Genomic DNA, 22,263 nt, shown 5'->3' with positions numbered 1-22,263 from the left:
TGCATTCAAATGGTACCTCATGTAAGGACAAACAAAATGACCTTTAACCAGCTGCATGATGGGAATGCTCCGTTTCTATCACGTCAGTTTCCTGTGAGAACGATCGATCAAAGAAGAAATTTTGGCGATGGACTTGAGAAAGGTTTCAGATGAGGATAAAGTCAACTTGTGTAGAAAATATACCATTCACATACTCCTTTTTTATTCTTATTTAGGTTATGTGTATTTATTTGTATTTGTATTTGCTTGTTTTTAATATCACTTTTGGACATCTTCGATAGCTGTGTTTGTAGTTTTGTCTTCAGCTTTTAGTTGTCTATCGTTTTATTGTAGTTGAGTATTGTTTGTCGGGTAGTTCTACAGAACAGAAAAATCCTGAAACTGTTCTCAGTGGGGTGTACATGAGGATCTATTAAACTAGAGCAGAGAAGCATAAAATGTCATTTCACTCAACAATTGATTCGAATGACCTGTTATTTGCTTTGTGCTGTTTTGTTCTTTTTCCTTGATTCCCATCAACACATTTCTTAGGAGGCTTTGCGTTGTTGCCATTTCTTTGGTTTGTCAATGTAGTGTGGTTCTTCAGAGAGGCGTTTATCAGACCAGCTTTTACAGGACAACCAAAGCTAAAATCATGTAAGTATACAAGGTTCCTATTTGAATATGCACTGTAACATTTCCAAAGGACTTCTTTATCCCTCCCCCTTTCCTGTTTTTTTTTTTTTTTTCTGTCACTCTACCGTCCAAGCCTTTGCATGACTCCCTAGCTTTTCGTTTCGTGTGTGCTTGGGATTAAGGAAATGACTGCTAACAGACTACAACACAATATTATGAAGGCTTCTGTTAGATCTTTACTCTCTTTGATGTTTTTGAAACTTTAGTTTTCTTTCTTACAGATGTGATAAAATCTGGAATAGGATTCTTAGTGTGGTTTGCTGGTTTGACTGCATGGATTCTTGTATATCAGAAGTATCGAGCAAGCTGGGGTGAAATTGGAGACAGAATATCATTTGTTATACCACTGGGAGAGCCATGAATCAGTTCAGTCTTGTTATGTTAGTGCAATTGCTAAATCTTTGTCACAAAAACTAAGCTAGATCAATAATAGCTATGACTTTTCATCTTATTGGTGTATGTTTTTGTCAGGACACTCTTGTAATATGTGTATTGTAAATATTGCATGCTGTTTTTGTTGGAGAAGTTTTATATTAAAAAAAAATTGGAAACAGCACTTACTGTTCTTCTTGTATGTGTTTACAAGTCTGTGCAGCTCAGTCAAATCAGAGATTTTAGCTACATTAACTTAAATGATTTCCCAAAAATGAAAAAAATATTCGCCAGACGTGCGAGTAATCGATAATTTGTACGCACCTGACACTTTTGACACTTGCATTAGCCAGCAGGCGAGCGCTAATTTGCAACACTGAGTCAGTGGTGTTCCTGGTTTGTTGCCTATTGGGTTATGAGCATGAAAAGTTACTTGCCCAGTAAGTAAGAAAATTTGTTTGTCCCAGACAACCGAACAAGACCATTTTCAATCCCTGGTTGACCCACAATAGCTTAGTCTGAGAGGTGTACAATACTACAGAAAAACTAACAATACCATGAAGAGACACTTCTGCCACCTAAGGTAGCCAATGCTCAAGGACAAACTGATACAGTGCAGTTCAGGGAGGGGGGGACACTCCCAGAAGAATTTGGTGGGGGTGTGCCGCCCGCTTCCCAAAACCCATACCCTATTACTCTTACGCTATGAGCAAAATCTGTGATTTTCCCAACCCTATTTATGACCTGACCAAATATTCAAAACCCTAAAAATTCATGACCATTGCAGCTGGCACAGTTGCCCTAAACATAATTTATGAAAGGCTTTTACTGATGGTCTTCTTGATGATGATGAAGAGGAAGCTTCTTCTAAAAAAGCATACCCAATTCAAGACTAGAGTGCAACGACCAATTACCCTATTTATGAACAAAATGGTTAAAAAACTGTACCCTTTGGGGCCGCACATGCCTGTATGGCTCATATAAGGGAGTACCTGCTCGCCTGGGAGTACAGTCAACCCTCCCATAACAGAAATCTATACATGATATGGTCTATGGACATCTCCCCTAAGGTTTTGCCAAAAGACTGATGTTTAGCCAATATGGAGTTTACATCTCTGAATGCCGTCACAAGCACAAATTTTACAAAACATGTCTTCCCTTGATCACTCGGCGAAGGGGGGGGGGGGGGGGGACTCCTTTATATGAACTATATAGGTATGTGCGGCCCCAATGGGTATTCCATTTTAGCCATTTTGGTCATAAGTAGGGCATGGTTTTTAAACTCTAGTCCTGAACTGAGTGTGTTTTTCAGAAGAAGCTACTTTTTCACGTTATAAATAGTGTGTCTGATCTGGGATTGAAGTTGCAGATTTTGGTCCTAGATAAAGTAAGGGTTTTGCAAAGCAGGCCACACAACCACCCAATTTTTCTAGGAGTTCCCCCCCTCCCGGACCTTGACCGCCCTTATGCCAAATTGCTGTGTCAGGTTCGCAAGGTATTGTGGTAAAATGTAAAGCGGCCATCCCTTTTTTTTTTCATTGCGCGCTAAGTAGTCTGGGTAATTGAAGCAGCATGGCGGAGTATTTGGCGTCCATTTTTGGAACAGAAAAGGACAAGTAAGTGTATTTTGAGCGATTCTTAGTGGATTTAAAAGTTTTTTATTTAACGAAGTACATTTTCTGAAGACAGTGTTTCAACTAGTGTGTGAAGATTGTGTGAATGCTCCCAAATATAGGCGAAAAAAGCGTTCTGAAATGCCAATTTCGACACGAATTTACTACAAGCCCGCAAAGATTTCAAATAAAACCTGCTCTGTTTTAGTCTCAGTCAGTGTTTAAGAATACTAGAAAGGGCTAAATCAACGGTATATTTTGCTAACGAGAAAAGTCTTAAGCCTAAACTATAAACTAAACATAAAACGTACGAACTCTCGAACTGCATGCTGAAGCTTTCATGTCCAGTGTATCATTGCCTCATGATTACTGACGTGATCTTCTACTTTATTTCAATGTTATCTTTCATGCCAGTGGCCATGAGACAATACATGTAAAGCTCAAATACAAAAAAATATAAAAATATAGATTAAAATGACAAACAGATGTGCTTTACTGGACTGAATGTCATCTCACTCACAAGGACTGTCTCTAAACTTCTTGCTAGGTGGTTCCATTGAGCTAGAGTCAGTTTTGAAAGTCAATAGAAATGAGCCAAAAACTGACTTAACAGACAGAACGTAAACTTTAATTTCCTATCATTTTATGACTGTTTTTCTTGTGTGCATTATACATAAATGTGCTAAAATTAACTGGTTTTCACATGACACAACATGTCTAAAGTTGTTTATTGTAGTGTATTTCATGTGCACACTTTCCATGTGTGCGTACACAGTTTTTTGCATGGTATGGCTTGCCCATTTCAACATAATAAAGAAGGGCTAAGCCAAAAGCATCTATTTCACATTAACTATTTGACACTTAAAATAACCTTTTCAGCCTTCAATTAAGTTTTGAAATTGTTAGGGTCAGCTGTTTGTTAATTTGCATTTGATTACTGTCTGTCTTGCAGAGTAAATTGCTCTTTCTACTTTAAAATTGGTGCTTGTCGCCATGGGGAACGCTGTTCACGACTTCACAACAAGCCCACCTTTAGTCAGGTTAGTAGCAGTGTCTTTTGTTAGCCATCTGTTTGAAACTCTGTTGGAAAGGATTTTAATAAAGCTTGCAGTTGGGTTGTGAAGCAGACAACTGACATTCATTTCACTTTGTACACCCACTCAACTTCATCTTGTTTTATTTTCGAATGAGAATTAACAGTTTCTCAGATGAGATACCTTTGTGTTAGGAAATAGCAACCAACCATTCACCAAACAAACTTGAAAACTATAGATTGAGATTGGTTATCCAGAAAATGTTCTGAAAGTTTGATAATGGCGAGTGAAAGTTTTGATCAATGTATCAGACTTTGTCTTATATGGCAAGATTACAACATGGCTATTGCTTCATGTAGATCAAACCTATAATTTGCGTATGAACCGACATATGATTGTTATGCACGACATGAAAAATGTTGTGCAGTAGGAAACCCTATGAGAATGCCAGAAGCGAGCAATTTTTTGTGTGTGCATTAAATTATATGCTGCCTAATCCACACTAGCATTTACCAATCCTGACTAGTAACAAATCCCTCCCTGGCTGTTACTGCCTACTACTTCTGTTATCCTGCCTGCCTCTACAAAGGAATTTACTTGGCTGTATGTACATGTATTTGGTTTGAGTTTTGATTAGTTCTCTGGATTATTGGTTGACTTGCCTCACCTTGATTCATGTTCTCACTTTCTTTTCTTGATGCACCAAAGTTTTTCTTTTTCATCTACTTGCATGACCATTTGAATTCAAGAGGAAGCAATTTCAAAGTTCAAAACCAGCAAAGAGTGCTGTTAGATACTAACTGGAAGTCAACTTCTCTTAAACCAAGTTTTTCTAACTGGCCCACTGACTCACTAATCCAACCTTGAACAGCCCAGTTTTCCTGTGGCAGGGCTAAAAAAAAAGTGCCGTCCGGTTGTCCGGGACAGGTAGACTTTCCTGCCAGGAAAGTTACTTTTCACTCTCACTTGCCCAATGGGCAAGTTGTTTGCCAACTAAATAAAACAAAAGTAAACTTAGAATTGACCAGGACAAGTAGAGGTTCTTCAAGTGTTTTCTTTTTAGCCCTGCTGTGGGTTCACCAAACCTATGGTTAAGATATTACAGTAACCTCTGAGTTAAATCTAACTCGAGGTTAATTTAATCCTGGCTTGGTGTATTAATGAGCATTATTGTCAAAGTATCCATTTATGAAGGTGTTTTTCATACTAACATCCAATCATATTGTTTTCCTCATTTTACAGACCATTTTACTTCAAAACATGTATCAAAATCCACAGAGTGCTGCACAGGTTGCAGATGGAACAAGTAAGTCTTGAGTGTATTAATTGCGTGTGTAAATTATAATTTGTCTTGTATGTACAGCACCACTTAACAAGCTGCTTTTCACTGGTGACAGAGTTGTAGCTGGAGTCGTTAGAACACTTATGACGTAGTAAAAATCTAAAATCAGAGTTGTGAGTGGAGTCATAAGTTTGACCCAATCAGAGTCAAAAGAATCCGAAATTTATCGTTTTGCTTCTTTGTATTCCACAGGTAGTGCCATTTCTGATGTAGAAGCTCAGGAGCATTATGACAGATTCTTTGAGGTGTGCATTTTTTCCAAAAATTGAAAATATAAAGTGTGAATTCTTCTTGTAGATTGCCATGTGTTTCTTTCATTTTTGCTTCTAAAGACATGTTGGCACAGGAAATAAATTTGTTGTTTTCAACAGTGAATTTTTTTGTGAATGATTTGATGATATCTTTAATGTATTTCTTATATAGGATGTTTTCCTGGAGCTTGAAGAGAAGGTAAATTGATCTATTTACCATTAAACAAATTTTATAAGTCTTAACAAGAACCCCTTACATATCTGTGTTGAAGACAGCACCTTAATCCAATGTGTAATGATTTACATCAAGACCTGATTGTAACAATGTAACGCAAATCCTCAGTGACAATTTGTGAGTGAAATTCTGCCTGTTTTGTATTTTCTTGCCCTCTTAGCAGTCCACAGAATGTTGGTTTTTGTTCTGTGTTCTGAATTATATCCAGAGATCATACTATGATTACATGTACCAGTTGAGTAAGGTGTGACAAAAGTGTGGTGACCAGGTTCTAGTGGTAACTTGTCAGCCTTTGATGTCATCGGCAGCAAAGCGTGGGAAATTGCAGGCAATGATATTATTACCATTGGAAATGAGGAAAGTTGCCCGTGACAACACCATAATTGCAAGTCTAAAACTTGGTCATGAAAGCTCTGACGAGGCTTGCTCAACTGATAATCCTAGTCATTGACAGAACAAAGTCCTGTGGAAGCTCGATCACCCTAGAACTCTCTTTGTGCCATCTCATTACTATAAATGTGTCAGTGAATGTAGTCATAGAAACTGTGGTGTTAATATTTAAATGCTTCTTTGTGTATTCTAATGCCAATTTCTACAGTATGGAGAAATCGAGGAAATGAATGTGTGTGACAACCTTGGAGATCACCTTGTTGGTAATGTGTATGTCAAGTTCCGCTATGAAGAAGATGCTGAGAAAGCTGTCAAAGACCTGGACAACCGCTGGTACAATGGTAAAGTATAATATAACCTTGTATTAAGTTTAAGTACACATCCCACCCTGAGAGGACTGGTGTTACAGAGCAGTACGATCGAACAATTTGTTTATCTTGTTCAATAGTTTTCCTGTTTTCTAACTTACAGGGCAACCAATCTATGCAGAGCTATCACCAGTGACTGATTTCAGGTAAACTTCAATTACATGTAATTTTGGTTGGGTTACATGTAGGACTTTACATTTTCCAGGTCATACTCTTCTTGTTTTGTTTATGAGATGAAAGTAAATGATAGCATACATGCCTAGTCCTACAGTATAACGTTATGAATTTTTCAAACCATGTAATCTGTAAATGTGTTTTTTGTAATTTCAATGTTCTTCTCATTGTTTTCTAGGGAAGCGTGTTGCCGACAGTATGAAATGGGGTACGTTGAGAATATTTTATTTATACCATAACGACTAATGGCCTGGTCCCCTTTCTTATTATGGATAATGTGACCAAATGTTTATTATGACATGTTGTTTTTGCCTAGATACAATCTGATCAGCATTTTAGTTCTGCCAAAAACGTTTTCTCTTCTTGACAACTGCAGTACCATGCTAACCATCCTTGTATTGCTTAGAACTTCTCAGAAAATTTGCTAATTTTCTTTAATTTGTTTTCCCCCATTCTTGCCATACAATATTTACAAAAATATCACTTTTTTATGTCAAGTTTGTCTGAGACAAACCTTTCACATGGTTAACACAAATGTAACGAAGAAAAGCAAACAAACTTGTGTGATCTACCCTTTTAACAATGTTGTAAAATGTGATATCATTGTGATTGTAGCAGTAATGTTATTAATTTTATTGAGTTAGAGAGTTTAACCATAACCCTTGAGTGAGTAGGTAGTGTCTGACTCTCTGATCCCCTCTGTTATGCAGTGAATGCACACGTGGAGGGTTTTGTAACTTCATGCATCTGAGACCGATCTCACGGGACAGCCGGTAAGCGCGACTCTGTCACTCAGCTTAATCCATTTGAAACCTAGTCTTCTTGTATGTTCCTAGAGAGTGTTCTCGCGGTGGGTTTTGTAACTTCATGCACATGCGGCCAATTTCAAGAGAATTGCGGTGAGTTGTAAGGTTTGATGCAAGGGTCAGGGAGCAGAGGAGGGGTTGTCCGTCAAGTAGGGGATGTTGTCTTGATCTAACACCAAATTCTTATGTATAAACGTTATAAAAAGCAAGTAAATCTGTAAGGAGAATTTCCTTGCTTTTTATAACATTTTGACCTTAGTGCTGATAGGGTTAGACACCAATATGGAGCTTGGGCAGACAATATTTCGGAAAAAGCTGTTTTAAAAGATGTTAATTTAAAAAGTTTTGAAAAATGTTACATGGCTTCTAACTCACTTATACAAAGCCATAGGATCAGCTTTGTTCAGAAGAATTTGAAAATGTTATTTTCGAGAGAATTATATTCACCAAGTTGAGCATTAACTTGAGTGGCAATTTGTATCACAAGAACTGTTTCATCATATCTGAAAAATTCCTTCTGTTACAGACGAGAGCTGTATGGACGTAACCGACGCAAGAGAAGGTATGAGTTATTTTCACTGCTATTGTAGTCATTGCTACCATTTCATACTTGGGACGCTAAAATTCTGATGACGTTACCCTGAGATCACAGTTGTCTGGTTCTTCACACACTCAATTCTTGCCCAACTCAAGAGTCAAAGATTTACCCTGAAGAATTCTACAAGAATGGAAACTGTGATAAAGGTTTTCTTTTTGGTAAGAGAGGAATGCTTGATCACGGGTTAATATAGGGTGCATTTCTTTGGGGTGCCTGATCAGGATCAGTGATCGAAGATAATGGGCATTGTGGTACATCAAAGGAACCAATGAATCTTTGCCCAGGGTGCAATCATTGGTTCCTTTGATGTACCATGACCTGAGTGATCTTGGATCACTGATCCTGATCCAGATCATTCCAAAGGAACACACCCATAGCCTCCTTTGCAGATGCCCTATTGGCTTGTCACACATTCCTCCCTTTACATGAAATGTGTGATGAACCTAAATAATGTCTACATGAGAGACTAAGGTTAATATGAATGATATTGTACCCTGAAGCTTGACAGAGGTTGTTGATTGGTTTTGAATCTTTGCGTGCCAGTAACAGCAAATCCAAGCCCAACTTTATCATCCGTATTCTATTTTTCTGGTTGAATCTTTGTCATCTCTTGACCAGCCAAGGATTTAGCAAAGAGGAACACAGCAATATATTGTTAAAATGTACTTAATTTAAGCTGAACCCAGTGAGGGTTACCATAATGTGGGAAAATAATTGGTGCTCTATAACCTGTTCACGGTCTCTAATCGATGAGTACTTATGCACAAACTTGGTTGTCGTGAAAATTTGGTTTATCCCTCAGCATGTCCAAAAATTTCTATTCATTTCAGAGGTGCTGGTGCTGGTGCTGGTGCTGGTGCAGCCGGCGCTAAAGAAACATCACCACGGTTTGTACACAAACGGCCCTGAAAATTTGTTATGTGAAACACAGTGTTCTGCAATTATCCCACCCTTCCAAAATGAGACAAATATTCAATTGGACAGTTTTTCTAAACAAAAGTATTAAATTCAACGCGATTTCATTGAATGAAACAGAATGCCTCTTCTAAACACTGCTTTTCAAATAATAAAGAGATAAATACAATAAATTAATATGTTCTTCTCAGGTATGTGAGTGCAGAAATCTGAAAATTTGTCCTTAGTTGCAAATTTTGTACTCTTAGGATGTGCTCTTTTAAGGAAAATAGTAGCAGCTGATTTCAATTTTTTTTATAGGAATGGGCCCATGGACTTGCTTGCAATAATGTAACTACTGCATTTCAAAATCACTGCAGTTTGTCTGAGTATGTTCAGACAGTTTTATTTCCATTTGGCAACTTAGCAGATAACATTCATATTTGCCCCTATGATGTTTTTCTGGCGTGGATTGAGAGCTCAACACTCTTCAAGATTCAAGGAAATAACCAATGAAATAACCACACGAGTATGGACGCTTCTCTCCAGAGTTAACAATACAATTTTATTTTAATAATTTTATTTTCCAGCAACATCTTACAAAGTTAAAGATTTTCTTTTTCATCATTATAAAACAATTCCTTCCAGATTAAAACAGAATGTGACAGTAGTATATCTAGCCATTTGAAAGTTGGTACAATCTTTGCTTTCAATCTTTTCTGGTGTTCTTGATGTAAAATTTCAGGCGGGGAGGTTTTTCCTCCAACTGGACCGGACGTAACAGCACAGGACAAGGTTCCCCAGCAAAGCAAACACTGTCAGACATTTTCTCTAACTTGTAACTTATTTTCAAAGTTTTATCTTCTTTGACATGACCAGACTCACAGCCAAAAAAGACAAAGTTCTAAAGCGCTAACACTAACATTACCCATAGGATGTTCAATATCAGTGTAACGTTAACGTTGACCCAGTTTCCTTGGTCTGGATTTGGTATTTTTGCGTTTAGACTTCCAACATTTCTTTTGCAAGATAATCTCCTTTGAAAAGTCATTTACTGTGACTCCTTGTAAAGTAACCTTGTTGTGAAGTGGGCAGTTGTTGTTATGTCTTTGGCACAGCTCAAAATTGTGGAAGCAAAGTGTCTTGAGACTCGGATAAAACACGCGCCAGACGTTATTATTGCAACTCCGAAAAGAGTATCTAAATCCTTCAAATCGGTTTCTGTTGTTTTTGACTTATATGAATAAGTATTGAACTGCAGAAGTTGTAAACTTTATTGCTGTTGTATTTTCCTTTCCAGGTCTCGCTCAGTTTCTCCTCCGTACACCCGCCGTTCACGATCCAGGTCTCCACCACCGCCTCCCCGCCGTCGTTCCCGTTCCCCTCCCCGCCGAGATAGATCGCGCTCACCACCACGACGAGACAGATCCCCACGTGACCGAGACAGACGAGGTCGTCACTAACAGGGGATCCTCTGTATCGCTATTATTGCTCTGTACTGTATAAGATATTGTAACTCTACTTTCAGTTCTGAGATCAGTTTATTTGCGTTGTTTGAAGAACCGACTTGGAAAACTTCCGACAACTTCTAACGTCCTGAAAACTTCGGGTTTTCTTGTCAGACTTAGTGGTAAGAAGTGACTACCGTTCAAGACATTCTTGCAGTCTCACGCGAAGAGTTCCCGACCCGTTATGCCTAATAGGAACAGACCTGAGCTGTTCTTTTCTCTCATGTATGTTAGGCCTGGTTGAAACGTCGAACTTTACATGTGCCGAACCTAATACCAATTTGGGTCGACCTAAATAATTAAGTTCGGCAGTTGATTCAAACGTCGAACCTAATTTAATCGAACTTAATTGCAAAAATAAAAGAGACACTATTGCAAACGACGGTTATTGCTGACCAAAATGGCGGGAAAATGTGGGAAAGACTAATTGTGAAAATGAAGAGCTTGCTTTTCTTGCAAGTGCGATAAAGGAGGGTAGAACTAGTCGAAGAAGGCGACCGAGATGCAGTCAGCATTAAACAACCGAAGACGATTTTTGAATTTGGTTTGCCTGATATTATCGCTTATTCCCAAAGGAACATCGCAATTCCTCGTCCAGTTCGTTCCTGTCGTCGGTTTCTTCAAGATTCATTTATTTTGTCATTTTCTCTCTTAAACATGACTCGCAGTACGCCACCGAACTGGCTGCTTTCCAACCCGCTACAGTCTCATCGTTTTCAAATACGGAACACCGCATGCAGAAGTGGTTTATGCAAATCAGGCAAGTATATTTCGTGCTCTCGAAGCAAGAGGAACACATATCGTCCCGTTCTTCCCGCTATTTTGTTCCAAATGATCAAAACAAGGTGTGTGCGCATGACAGAAATAGGAAACGTGCAGATCTCTGGGTAAAAATTAATTTATTTACTGTATTTGTAATGTTTGCATTAGGTTTGGTACATGAAAAGTTCGACGTTTGAATCGGAGTCGCTCCGTAGTCGAACTGACCGACTGGCCATGTCGAACTTAATTCCCGGGTCGACCCAAATAACATCTGTCGAACTTAATTGATTCAGGCCCGTTCCAAACGCCGCTCCATTCAGGCGCCGAACCTAACTGATGAGTTAAGTACGGCAGAAGAGCGGCGTTTGAATCAGTTCGGTTCGGCAGGTTAAGTTTGGTGCGGCAAATAACATTAAATTCGACAGGGTCTGTCGCACTATGCGACGTTGGAGCGGCAGCTGATTCATACGGTGTTCTCCTCATGTGTCGAACCTAATGCATAAATTACTGTAATTTATTTTTCATACAACGGGACTCGTGATTGGCTCAAAATTGAGTGGCGTGATCAGTCATGCATGAAGCTCAAATTCGTCGCTAAAAATAAAGACAACAAAATTCCAGTATGCCTTCGATTTGTGAGAAACGGGACTGTATAAGCGAGTTTCTTTAGCGCAAATTCATTTTTTGCTTTTTCTTCGTGATAGTAGCCCAGCTTATTAGATTTCCCTTTAACAAGTCGATTTAACCGGGAGAAACCTGTCTAAATACAAACACTAAACCTTGAGTTTGAATTTGCTTCCCCAAATATTGCTATAACAGCAGATAACAGCGAAACGTTAGCTTTTCTATTTGGACAGAAATCGTGATCAAAACGTCGATCTCGTCATGTACTTTATTGGGGCTATTAGGTTCGGCACATGTAAAGTTCGACGTTTGAACCGGGCATTAGTGGTAATAAACGCCATGTTCATTAGCAACCGCTGTCTACAAACTGTAGGCTCAGTCAATTTTTTTCAGAGACCTGATTTTGAAAGAAGCTAGGTCTCATTCTCCCGAGTTTAGTTAAAGCCCTGGTTGGTTCAAAGCCTGTTATCATCTAACCAAGGAGCAAAGGAGAGCTAAGGGTTTTCCTTCAGATGTCTCTTGCTCAGCCTGCTAACAGTTAGTACAAGTCAGCTAAGTTTTGTCGTAGTAAAAGCATTAACCATTGTAAGAAATGTCGGTAGAAGTGCGTGTTAATTTTAACTGGCATTGTACCAAGTGGTTTATCGTAGGAAGGCCAAAATAAAGTCTGTTTTAGTTCTGTGTAAAGAATTGAGGGCTCTTTCTTAATCATTCCATTTAATGTGAAGTTGAAAAATCAAAATTTGCTACTAATTTCTAGTATCTATTGCAATTCTTTTCCGCTCTAAGGTATGTGTATTATACCGATTGTCTCGGACTTACTTATTTTTACAGCAGCTAAGGTCATTGAAAGCAGGTATTGTAAAATTCCTGAGTAGTGTGCTGTACTTGAGAACTCGCATGTTGGTGCCCTTACCAGGGGCTGCTGGAGTCGGAGTCCAGTCGTAGTCCACCCAACCGATTTTAAAACAAATAATTCCTTGGGGTTCTAGAGTACGCTTTCTTGAAAGTAAGCTAACCAACAAGCCTTCAAACTAATGACGCCAAACTGTTTTTCCTGTGTTGACACTGAGTGCGGCGTTTTGTCTGACATCGGCTGCCTACTGTAATTATTCTCCCACGTGGCACAGTTCACATAATCTGTTACCCGCTGTATGTTTTCCCGCGCTTAGCACGAGTGGCACATTTTTGCCATGCGTGGCACGTGCGTTTGTCACTGTTTGAATATTTGCCCGCGTTATACAACAATGACATGCTTTCCCACAATAGACCATTTTACAGTTGTCTGCTCAGTGACCTGGCCTTTGTATGGCAGCGAGGCTAGAGTTGACCTTGTTTTGATACAGACCTCACTGCTTTTGTCATGTAAATGCACCTAGTTAGCATCAGAACAACTTGTTTTACACAACAAAAGCAGTGAGGTCTGTATCAAAACAAGGTCAACTCTAGCCTCGCTGCCACACAAAGGCCAGGTCACTGAGCAGACAACTGTAAAATGGTCTATTGGCACCGGTTGATATATTCCCGCACTTGGCACTGAAGATGTTTTCGTTGTTCTCCTTTGGTTCTAGTTATGATCGGTACACTGTGCATTCCATCATTTAGGAAGAGAAGATGTAGGACAAGTAAGTCAATATTTTCATATGGTACCCAGCTCTCCCACGGATAATATTAGCACGCGCGCGGCATCATGTTTTCGTGGAGGATGAAAGCCACGCGAGTACAATTTGCGTCACAGGGCTGGCTATTTCAAGACCCTCTTGGGTCTCTCGAAATCGGGAGTGATCTAAAAAGGGATTACTATAGGACTAAGGTGTATGGGGTTGTAACCGTCTCTCCCTTCATCCTCTGCTCTATTCTGCTATTGATAGTACTGTACGCTTGCATCTCACCGACCACCTCATTGACCTGAAGCTACCTGAAATCCCACTAAACACTAAAATAACGAATAGGAGATCTTTTTTGACAAGTTGTCGTTTATTTAAGCCAGCCGGGATTCCTTGGGCATTTACAATGTAAAAAAAATCTAGGTCTGTCACTATCGTTTTGCTTCTAGACGAGTCTACTGTTTGCAAGATCCCGGTCACCTTAGTTGGCCTCAATCAGCAGGGTGGCATTTCATTACACCTGCACTGCCAAGCGTTGTCGCTCATCCAAAAGGTATTTAGACACAAATCACAACTACCGTCGCTGTAACCCAGTTTAATGCACCGGTGAAATTAAACTACAGTCATCAGACACTATCTATCAACAGGCCTGAGAACAGTATGAACATATGCTGTCAACAGACACAGGCTTATTAATATTTTAGAGACTTGCTGTAAAAATTATGTTAAATATGAGAGCAAATAGGACTTGTGGAGCAGTTTTTGCACTAAAGTTAACCGAACAATTGTTGCTATTCGACATGTGATATGTAGCTTTGACATAATATGTTCATACTTTCTTCCAGTGTTCTAATAGACTTTCTAAAAGTCCTTTCTGAGAGGTCTTCCCTGGCCTGTTGGTTGAAGATTGCCCTCTCGCCTCGCTCGAGGGAGATAAACTTATAGGTCAACTTGTGGCAAGTCTAATGTTCTGGTAATGAATGCCAAATGAAAAAACGCATTCTCCTGGTAAACTGAGAAAAACCTTCACTCGACTTCCGGTGGAGTTTTAAGCGCGAGTAACTGTTTATCATCGAAGCAAGGCCTTCAAACTTTGTGACTTTAAAGACTTTACTTCAACTGTATTTAGCTCTTATTAACCGAGCAGGAGGTCTGTATGGGAGAATCTTGACCGAAGTTCGGAGTACAGACCGAACGCAATGAGGTCTGTACACACGACCGTGGTCAAGATTCTCCCATACAGACCGACTTAGCTCAGTTAATAAGCTAAGACGTTTTTTAAATGACAAAGAAGAAAACTTTAATTCGTTTAATGTAACTGGTTTGCTGACATTTTGTTTGCGAACGGCGATGAGCTTAACTTAAACCTGCCGAAATTTGCTCGTCCTCTTTACTTTCTTTTTTGTCATCAGGCTTTTTGGCACTTCCATAAATGATTGAGAAGAAAATAAAAGAAAATGGTGGACATTTTTGTATTTTAGTTTACTTCTTTTTCAACGCAAAATGAAACCGGTCTAGATGCCGGTCTAGAATGGAAAATTTAGACCGCGGTCCATATCGATTTCAGCCAATCAAATTCGTGAATTTGGTCGTTCCCAGTCCTTGTGAGAGACAGCCATATATAATAATTGGGAATAATCACTAACTTGATGGAATTTGTTGTTCCATGACAACTAAATTTTAACAAACATATTTTCTCAAATTTTACAGCCTCTAATAAGTCAAGCGGAAAGAGGGGAGTCAGAACTGATGATCCGACTTGTTTAACCGACTTATTATTTTCCTTTAAGTTACATTTGTAAAAATGAAATGAAAACATGACTTTATACCTGTCATTGCAGGTCTTCCAGAATAGCCCAGTCCCCCAGCTACTCCATCGGGAGCATCGGCTCCAAGTTTTATAGCAGTTACCTATAAACAAAATCATTCAGCATTCTAATCTGGGCAGATGACAGGGAAACCTGTGGTTTCGCGAGCTGTACACGATAATTCGCGTATCGCATTTAAATTAATAGCGCTCAGTCACCGCGGTGTGTTGATTGCTTTTGGCCACGTACAAAATTACCTTTAAATTGAAGGAAAGTTTACTAAGATAGAAAAACACTAAAGAGATAATAATAAACCATAAAGGAACAAGGATGGTTAAGGATGGAGAAGATTGACACAGATTACAAACGACGAACTTGAAAAATTTAGGCTAAACTTTTCAAGATACGCAAACCGTGACGTGGCTTGGAAACATTGTGAAAGAATATGAGAAAACATCAAGTAAAGTTTTATCAGAATTATACATAAATAATTGTCTGTTAATTGATTTCGATTCACTTATGTATTTATTCAGAAGAATTTCGCACAGTTGGAAGTTTGAACTAGTTGAGTTTGAATAAAGGGACGCGAGTTTAGAGACGTCTAAATCCATTAATTTTCATCTGAAGTTTACTAGTTAAAAGAAGGCGATCAATATACGGTCAAGTAGGACTCTCTGCTCCCGCTGCCGTGAGTCCTAAATTGAGACTAAAAAGTGCATTTTAGAATATCCCATTTGATTTTAGAACGTGTTGTATAATTACTCGTTGTTTAATTCCATTAGCACAACAGGTCAACTACTTCAACCCCAAAATATGAAGCCGTCATGCAACAAGGAAGCACGTGTGCGATCAAATTGCTAAAACGACAACTGCACCACGAGATGTACGTTATGAAATATTTACATCTCTGTGTTTGATGTTTTACCTGTGACTTATCAGTATAGACGTGTGCCGTGGCCTCAGCGAGCTCGGACTGAAGATTGATTTAAGATGGTCATTGTTTTGATCAATAATTTCAGCAAATGTCTTTATTTTAATCACGGAGGAACTTTCTCAGACGAACATTAAACACATGTTATGTTTTTCAGTCGTGCGTGTGGCAGTGTACCAGCTCTCGCAAACTTGTAACTCTATTTGGCGTCATAGTGTCACGAGCCGCCTTTATCATTTGATAACATATTTCCCATCTTTGTATTATCGCAAAGGCGTCTTTTCTCAGACGATTTCAAACACAATCGCCATAGTAAAATTTATTGTTCATTGGCGTTTTTTTATTGGTAATTTTGTTTTCTAATTTTACAATCTTTAACCTGATAGCCCCCAAGATCGATTCGAAAATGCGACTGGAGCTGGCACGGTCTGTGCTAAAGATATAATGCTAATTCCTTCGAGAAACCAACACATGACAGTGAATCAAAGAGGATATGATGTGGTTAGCTTACCAAAGCGCTACTTAAACTACGAATTATCCTTGCAACTAGCGAATATGAATGCAATAACCCTTAAAAACTTCCTCGCAGTTATGCCACCGTGACTAGCGAAATGTGTATTGAGCTTAGTTGTGCTACAATTGCAGCAACAATAATACACGATGTTCAAATTAATAATAAATTTAAACGCCACTTTCTTTTTGTTTTGTAGGTCTCTGATTGTGTCACTGTGCCACTTTTCTTCATAAATACTCATACACATATAAATGAATATCTTAACACATTATTCTCGGGTGAACGACCATTAGATTACTTCAGAATTTATGGTGGCTCAAATCAGTTTTGTGGGTTTTTTTAGACTTTTGGAACTAGGTGCGATTTTTCAGGCTCGGAACCGTACCAAAAAGCGCATTTTAGAATATCCCATTTGATTTTAGAGCGCGTTGTATAATTACTCGTTGTTTAATTCCTTTAGCACAACAGGTAAACTTCTTCAAGCCCGAAACGTGAAGCCGTCACACAGCAAGGAAGCACGTGTGCGATCAAATTGCTAAAACGACAACTGAATTGCAACCCGTACACTTCTTCATTGACTTCCCTCAGCACAACGAGATGTACGTTATGGAATGTTTACATCTCTGTGTATATCACTGTGTGTACTTATTATAATTACTTCCTACAGCACTGTTATCACCAAACACCAAAAAGGAAGGCATCACGCTGAATCTAAATCATTGTCATGTTTTAAAATCACGTACAAGTTGCTGAAACAGTGGAAATAAAATTGGGAAGCGAATATGAGCATTATCAGTTTAAATGCGGACTCTACCTCGCATCAAGAGATATATCTGTGAAGTACGTTTGGTGGAATATGGTAAGTTGGCATCTCTCTGAAGTTACTTTATAGCATTTTCTATCAGGTGTTAGGACGGTCACAATAGAGATTTAAGGTAAGAGTTTAGAACTTAGTTCTAAACAGATAGTCCAGCATTTTGATAAAGAGCGGATTACTACATAAGTCACGAAAGGCGCAGAAAATGCAATGTAGGCATAGTTAATTTGGTGAGCGAGTGCGTTTTGATTAAAGAGAGCACCATCTTGGATTTAAACTCGGCAAAGGCTCGTGAACACATAGAAAACGCCTGCACTGCAGGCTAAAAACCCTCAGGCAGCAACACTGCGTAAGCTGAGAAAAAGGAAAGTTTTTACTTAAGGAACTGAAAGTTTTTACTTCAGGAACTGAACTGTTTAAGACCTGAAAAAATTCTCACTCCATTGACAGTCAACTCACATTCAGGCGCAGCTTCGTTTTGGCACGCGCCTCTGCAAGTATGGCTCTGGAAATGTAATCACAATTGGCTTTGTATCACAATTGGCTTTATATCTTCAGACATCCTTGGAAGTCACTGCATGAACTCAGGGCATGAACTGAAAGCCCGGGACTGAAAGTCGAGACGGTTATAGTCGAAAACGCAGAAATGATTGGAACCGAACAGAACGTTTTGTGCTCTTTTATTTCTTCACAAGAAAGTAATGGTATATACAGTTTAACTTTATTGATCCCCTTAATTCCATTGAGATTTAGCCTGCGAGCAGGCTCTCATGCATTACGGCAGGAGCAAAGTCGATAAGCAAAGTCGCAAGAGAACGAAGCGAGCTGGTGGGGAACCTGGGCTCGCTTCGTACGCCGACGGCTTTGCTCGTGCCACCAACGATGAGAGCCGGTCTGCGGGCTACTTGAGATTGTATTGTCGCTTATTTTTCCATGATGTAAGAGAAGTTTGAAAACAGTACCTGCAGAGTCGAAATTCTTGGCTATTTAGCGAAACTTCTTTGTCTTCAATTTAACCGGAAATTGCGGTTTTCAAATCGAGTAATGCAATTGACACTGATGAAAATTACGTTGCTAGTAAATTTAATAATTACTAACTTGTTTAATTTCTTTTTAGGGCTTTTCGTCTTGGAGCCTATTTGTTCGTTTTGTTCGCAGTTTTCGCCGCACTGCAGATTTCCTTGGTTGAAGGTAATTTACCGTAGCCTGTCTGATTTTTATGGATGAAATCATGTGTGCCATTTGTTCGGGGTGACAATCTTAAAGTTGAGAAGGTATTCTTGGATTTTTTTAGTGGTAGTCCGGGCTTTCCTAGAGGCTATTTTTTTTCCCAGCGGTTTAAATGTAAAGTCAAATCCATCTTTTATCCAGTCGCCCCACTGAGTAATAAGCCCGTTTAGTAAAAGAGTCATATCTAGAAAACGCTGCGTATGCCTCAACTTGCATCACGGCGAAAAAATGCAAACCGTGTAGTTCGAAATGTTTTCGTTTTTCTCTACAATTCGCAAAAAAAAAGTTTCTGCAAAAAATTCTCAGCAAAAATTACCAAATTGGCGAAATTTTACATACAAGTCTTTTGACGTCATTTATAAAACGATGAAATTACCCATGGTACACTACGTTCGGGTGTAGCGGCTAAAAATTTTACAGAGAAGGGTCATCTGAAGGTATTATATGCCACTCTGGGGTAAGACATAATTGCAATAGAGTAACTGATTACCGTGTAGCGTAATAAAAAACTGCGAAAACTCAAATAAACCGACGACTTTCTTAAAATCGCAAAAATTGATACTAATCTCGTAAAGCCAGTGTTCTACCATCGTAAAAATTAATTCCTGCAACATACAAAAAATGCCGATCGGCAAAATTAAACTCCCGCGAAAGTTTCGGGTCATTCGGTACCTTAAAAAATGCTCTGAGCGCACTAATGAAACTGTTAAATTCTCTGGCAGTTTTTGGTCTTACACACATCATGATGACCCAAATATTACACTCAATTTATTCACTACAAGCCTCTGAACCGGAGATTGTGGGCAATGATCTCACCAAATAAATCCCAAATATTTTTCAACGCGTTTTATGAAGAGTCAAATCCCTTCCCTTGGAGGATTCTCGGAATTGACTTTTCCAATGAGTCATTAATTTGTTATTGTCCTCGGATCATGTGTATGATTTCACCTGCTGATCACAAATTGACCCATGTTACCATTTTTGGTTAAAAGTTAGTATTGATCGCCTTCTTTCTTTAAATTTAACTTATAAATTTCAGATGAAAATTAATGGATTTAGACGTATAACGTCTCGATACTTGCGTCCCTTTATTCAAACTCAACTAGTTCAAACTTCAAACTGTGCGAAATTCTTCTGAATAAATACATAAGTGAATCGAAATCAGTTAATAGACAATTATTTATGTATAATTTTGATAAAACTTTACTTGATGTTTTCTCATATTCTTTCACAATGTTTCCAAGCCACGTCACGGTTTGCGTATCTTGAAAAGTTTAGCCTAAATTTTTCAAGTTCGTCGTTTGTAATCTGTGTCAATCTTCTCCATCCTTAACCATCCTTGTTCCTTTATGGTTTATTATTATCTCTTTAGTGTTTTTCTATCTTAGTAAACTTTCCTTCAATTTAAAGGTAATTTTGTACGTGGCCAAAAGCAATCAACACACCGCGGTGACTGAGCGCTATTAATTTAAATGCGATACGCGAATTATCGTGTACAGCTCGCGAAACCACAGGTTACCCTGTCATCTGCCCAGATTAGAATGCTGAATGATTTTGTTTATAGGTAACTGCTATAAAACTTGGAGCCGATGCTCCCGATGGAGTAGCTGGGGGACTGGGCGATTCTGGAAGACCTGCAATGACAGGTATAAAGTCATGTTTTCATTTCATTTTTACAAATGTAACTTAAGGGAAAATAATAAGTCGGTTAAGCTAGTCAGATCATCAGTTCTGACTCCCGTCTCGCCGCTTGACTTAATAGAGGCTGTAAAATTTGAGAAAATGTGTTTGTTAAAATTTCGTTTCGTGGAACAACAGATTCCATCAAGCTAGTCATTATTCCCAAATACAATTGAAGTAAAGTCTATAAAGTCACAAAGTTTGATGGCCTCGCATAGAAGATAAACAGTTACTCGCGCTTAAAACTCCACCGGAAGTCGAGTGAAGGTTTTTCTTTACCAAGAGAATGCGTTTTTTCATTTGGCATTCATTACTAGAACATTAGACTTGCCACAAGTCGACCTTTGCTTTTATCTCCTTCGAGCGAGGCGAGAGGGCAATCTTCAACCAACAGGCCAGGGAAGAATTCTTGGAAATGACTTTTAGAAAGTCTACTCGAACACTGGAAGAAAGTATGAATATATTATGTCAAACCTACATATCACATGTCGAATGTCAGCAATTGTTCGGTTAACTTTAGTGCAAAAGCTGCTCCAAAAGTCCTATTTGCTCTCATATTTAACATAATTTTTATAGCAAGTCTAAAATATTAGTAATAAGCCTATGTCTGTTGAAATAGGCCTGAGAAGAGTCGGTCTTTGATAGAGTGTCTGATGACTGTACTTTAATTTCACAGGTGCATTGAACTGGGTTACACTGGGGGTAGTTGTCAGTTGTGTCCAAGTACCTGCTGGATGAGCGACAAAGCTTGGCAGTGCAGGTGTTATGGAACAGGATCTTGCTGATTGAAGCCAGCTAAAGTGACCGGGATCTTTCAAACAGTAGACTTACATTGAAACAAACCGATAGTGACAGATCTAGATTTTTTTTACATTGTATAATGCTCAAGGAATCCCGGCTGGCTTAAATAAAGGACAACTTGTCAAAAAAAGATCTCATATTTGTTATTTTTGTGCTCAGGGGATTTCATGTAAATGAGGTACAGTAGATGAAGGGAGAGACGGTTACAACCCCATACACCTTAGTCCTATAGTAATCCCTTTTTAGATCACTCCCGATTTCAAGAGACCCAAGGGTGTCTTGAAATAGCCAGCCCTGTGACGCGAATTGTACTCGCGCGGTCAGAACAAGCGGCTTTCATCCTCCATGAAAACATGATGCGGCGCGCGTGGTAAATAAAGATATTGACTCTCTTGTTCTTTATTCTCTCTTCCTGAATGATGCAATGCACAATGTACCAGTCAAAACTAAAACCAACTGGTGCCAATGGGGGGAAAGCATGCCATTGTTGCAAAACACGGGAAAACATTAAAACGGTGCCAAGCGCGCGTGCCACGCCTGGAAAAACGTGCCACCCCTGCAAAGGGCGGGAAAACATACATCGGGTTACAGAGTATCTGCATTGTGTCAAGTGTGAGAAATAAATGTCAGACAAACTGGTGCCACTCAGTGCCAACACAGGAAATACAGTTTGACGCCATTGGTTTTGAGGCTGGCTTGGTAGGCTTAATTTCAAGAAAGTGTACAACCCGAAAAAATTGTTTGTTTCAAAAACGTTTGGGTTTATTCATAAAATGTGACACATGTGAGAGGCACAGTGGACTACGACTGCATTGAGGCTCTAGCGCGCAGTCCTGGCCAGGACAGAAACATGCGAGATTTCGAGTACAGCGCACTACCCAGGAATTTTACAATACTTGCTTTCAATGACCTTGGCGGGCTGATAACGTTAGTGTAAGTCCCAAACACTCGGTATATACATATACGTGACAACTGAAAAGAATCGCGATAACAGATACTAGGAATAAGTAAAATATTAATTTTGAACTACATATAAAATGGAATAACTAAAAAAACACAGCCGGTCAGTACAAAATGCAGACTGCAGACCAGGTACAAAATACAGACTTGGTACAAAATGCAGACTGCAGACTAGGTACAAAACGCAGACTGAAAAGATGGACTGTTTTTTTATTACTTCATAACTTACCCAGTGTCACGCAATCGCTTTTCCGCGGTCATCTTCAACG

At 39.0% G+C, this 22,263-nt stretch overlaps 3 protein-coding genes across 6 annotated transcripts; all 3 read left to right on the top strand.

Annotated features, from left to right (window-relative positions):
- The first annotated feature begins 41 nt into the window (after nucleotides 1-41).
- On the top strand, nucleotides 42-1,231 carry LOC145493080 (gamma-secretase subunit PEN-2-like). The gene is made up of 3 exons (XM_081472488.1): nucleotides 42-181; nucleotides 525-636; nucleotides 897-1,231. The coding sequence occupies exons 1-3, from the start codon at nucleotides 128-130 to the stop codon at nucleotides 1,034-1,036; spliced, it is 306 nt and encodes a 101-aa protein (XP_081328614.1). The 5' UTR covers nucleotides 42-127; the 3' UTR covers nucleotides 1,037-1,231.
- A 1,005-nt stretch (nucleotides 1,232-2,236) lies between these two features.
- On the top strand, nucleotides 2,237-12,332 carry LOC145493077 (splicing factor U2AF 26 kDa subunit-like). Of its 4 annotated transcripts, none has more exons than XM_081472483.1 (12): nucleotides 2,237-2,663; nucleotides 3,613-3,700; nucleotides 4,937-5,000; nucleotides 5,229-5,281; nucleotides 5,460-5,486; nucleotides 6,121-6,253; nucleotides 6,384-6,426; nucleotides 6,633-6,662; nucleotides 7,291-7,353; nucleotides 7,787-7,822; nucleotides 8,689-8,745; nucleotides 10,053-12,332. In XM_081472483.1, exons 1-12 carry the CDS (start codon nucleotides 2,620-2,622, stop codon nucleotides 10,213-10,215), a joined length of 801 nt encoding a protein of 266 aa, XP_081328609.1. In that variant the 5' UTR covers nucleotides 2,237-2,619; the 3' UTR covers nucleotides 10,216-12,332. The 4 variants fall into 4 exon arrangements, with proteins under 4 accessions (XP_081328609.1, XP_081328608.1, XP_081328611.1 ...); XM_081472482.1 differs by lacking the exon at nucleotides 7,291-7,353 and adding an exon at nucleotides 7,165-7,227; XM_081472485.1 differs by lacking the exon at nucleotides 8,689-8,745.
- Nucleotides 12,333-17,314: 4,982 nt separating this feature from the next.
- On the top strand, nucleotides 17,315-21,692 carry LOC145493044 (hydramacin-1-like). Its single transcript, XM_081472447.1, has 4 exons — nucleotides 17,315-17,366; nucleotides 18,443-18,514; nucleotides 20,118-20,199; nucleotides 20,910-21,692. The coding sequence occupies exons 1-4, from the start codon at nucleotides 17,363-17,365 to the stop codon at nucleotides 21,016-21,018; spliced, it is 267 nt and encodes an 88-aa protein (XP_081328573.1). The 5' UTR covers nucleotides 17,315-17,362; the 3' UTR covers nucleotides 21,019-21,692.
- The last annotated feature ends 571 nt before the right edge of the window (nucleotides 21,693-22,263 follow it).

The sequence above is a fragment of the Orbicella franksi genome, chromosome 7 (assembly GCF_964199315.1).
Source record: "Orbicella franksi chromosome 7, jaOrbFran1.1, whole genome shotgun sequence".
NCBI classification, from domain to species: Eukaryota; Metazoa; Cnidaria; class Anthozoa; order Scleractinia; family Merulinidae; genus Orbicella; species Orbicella franksi.
Note: the sequence above shows the minus strand (reverse complement) of the source record. Positions and strands in the feature narration are given on the sequence as shown.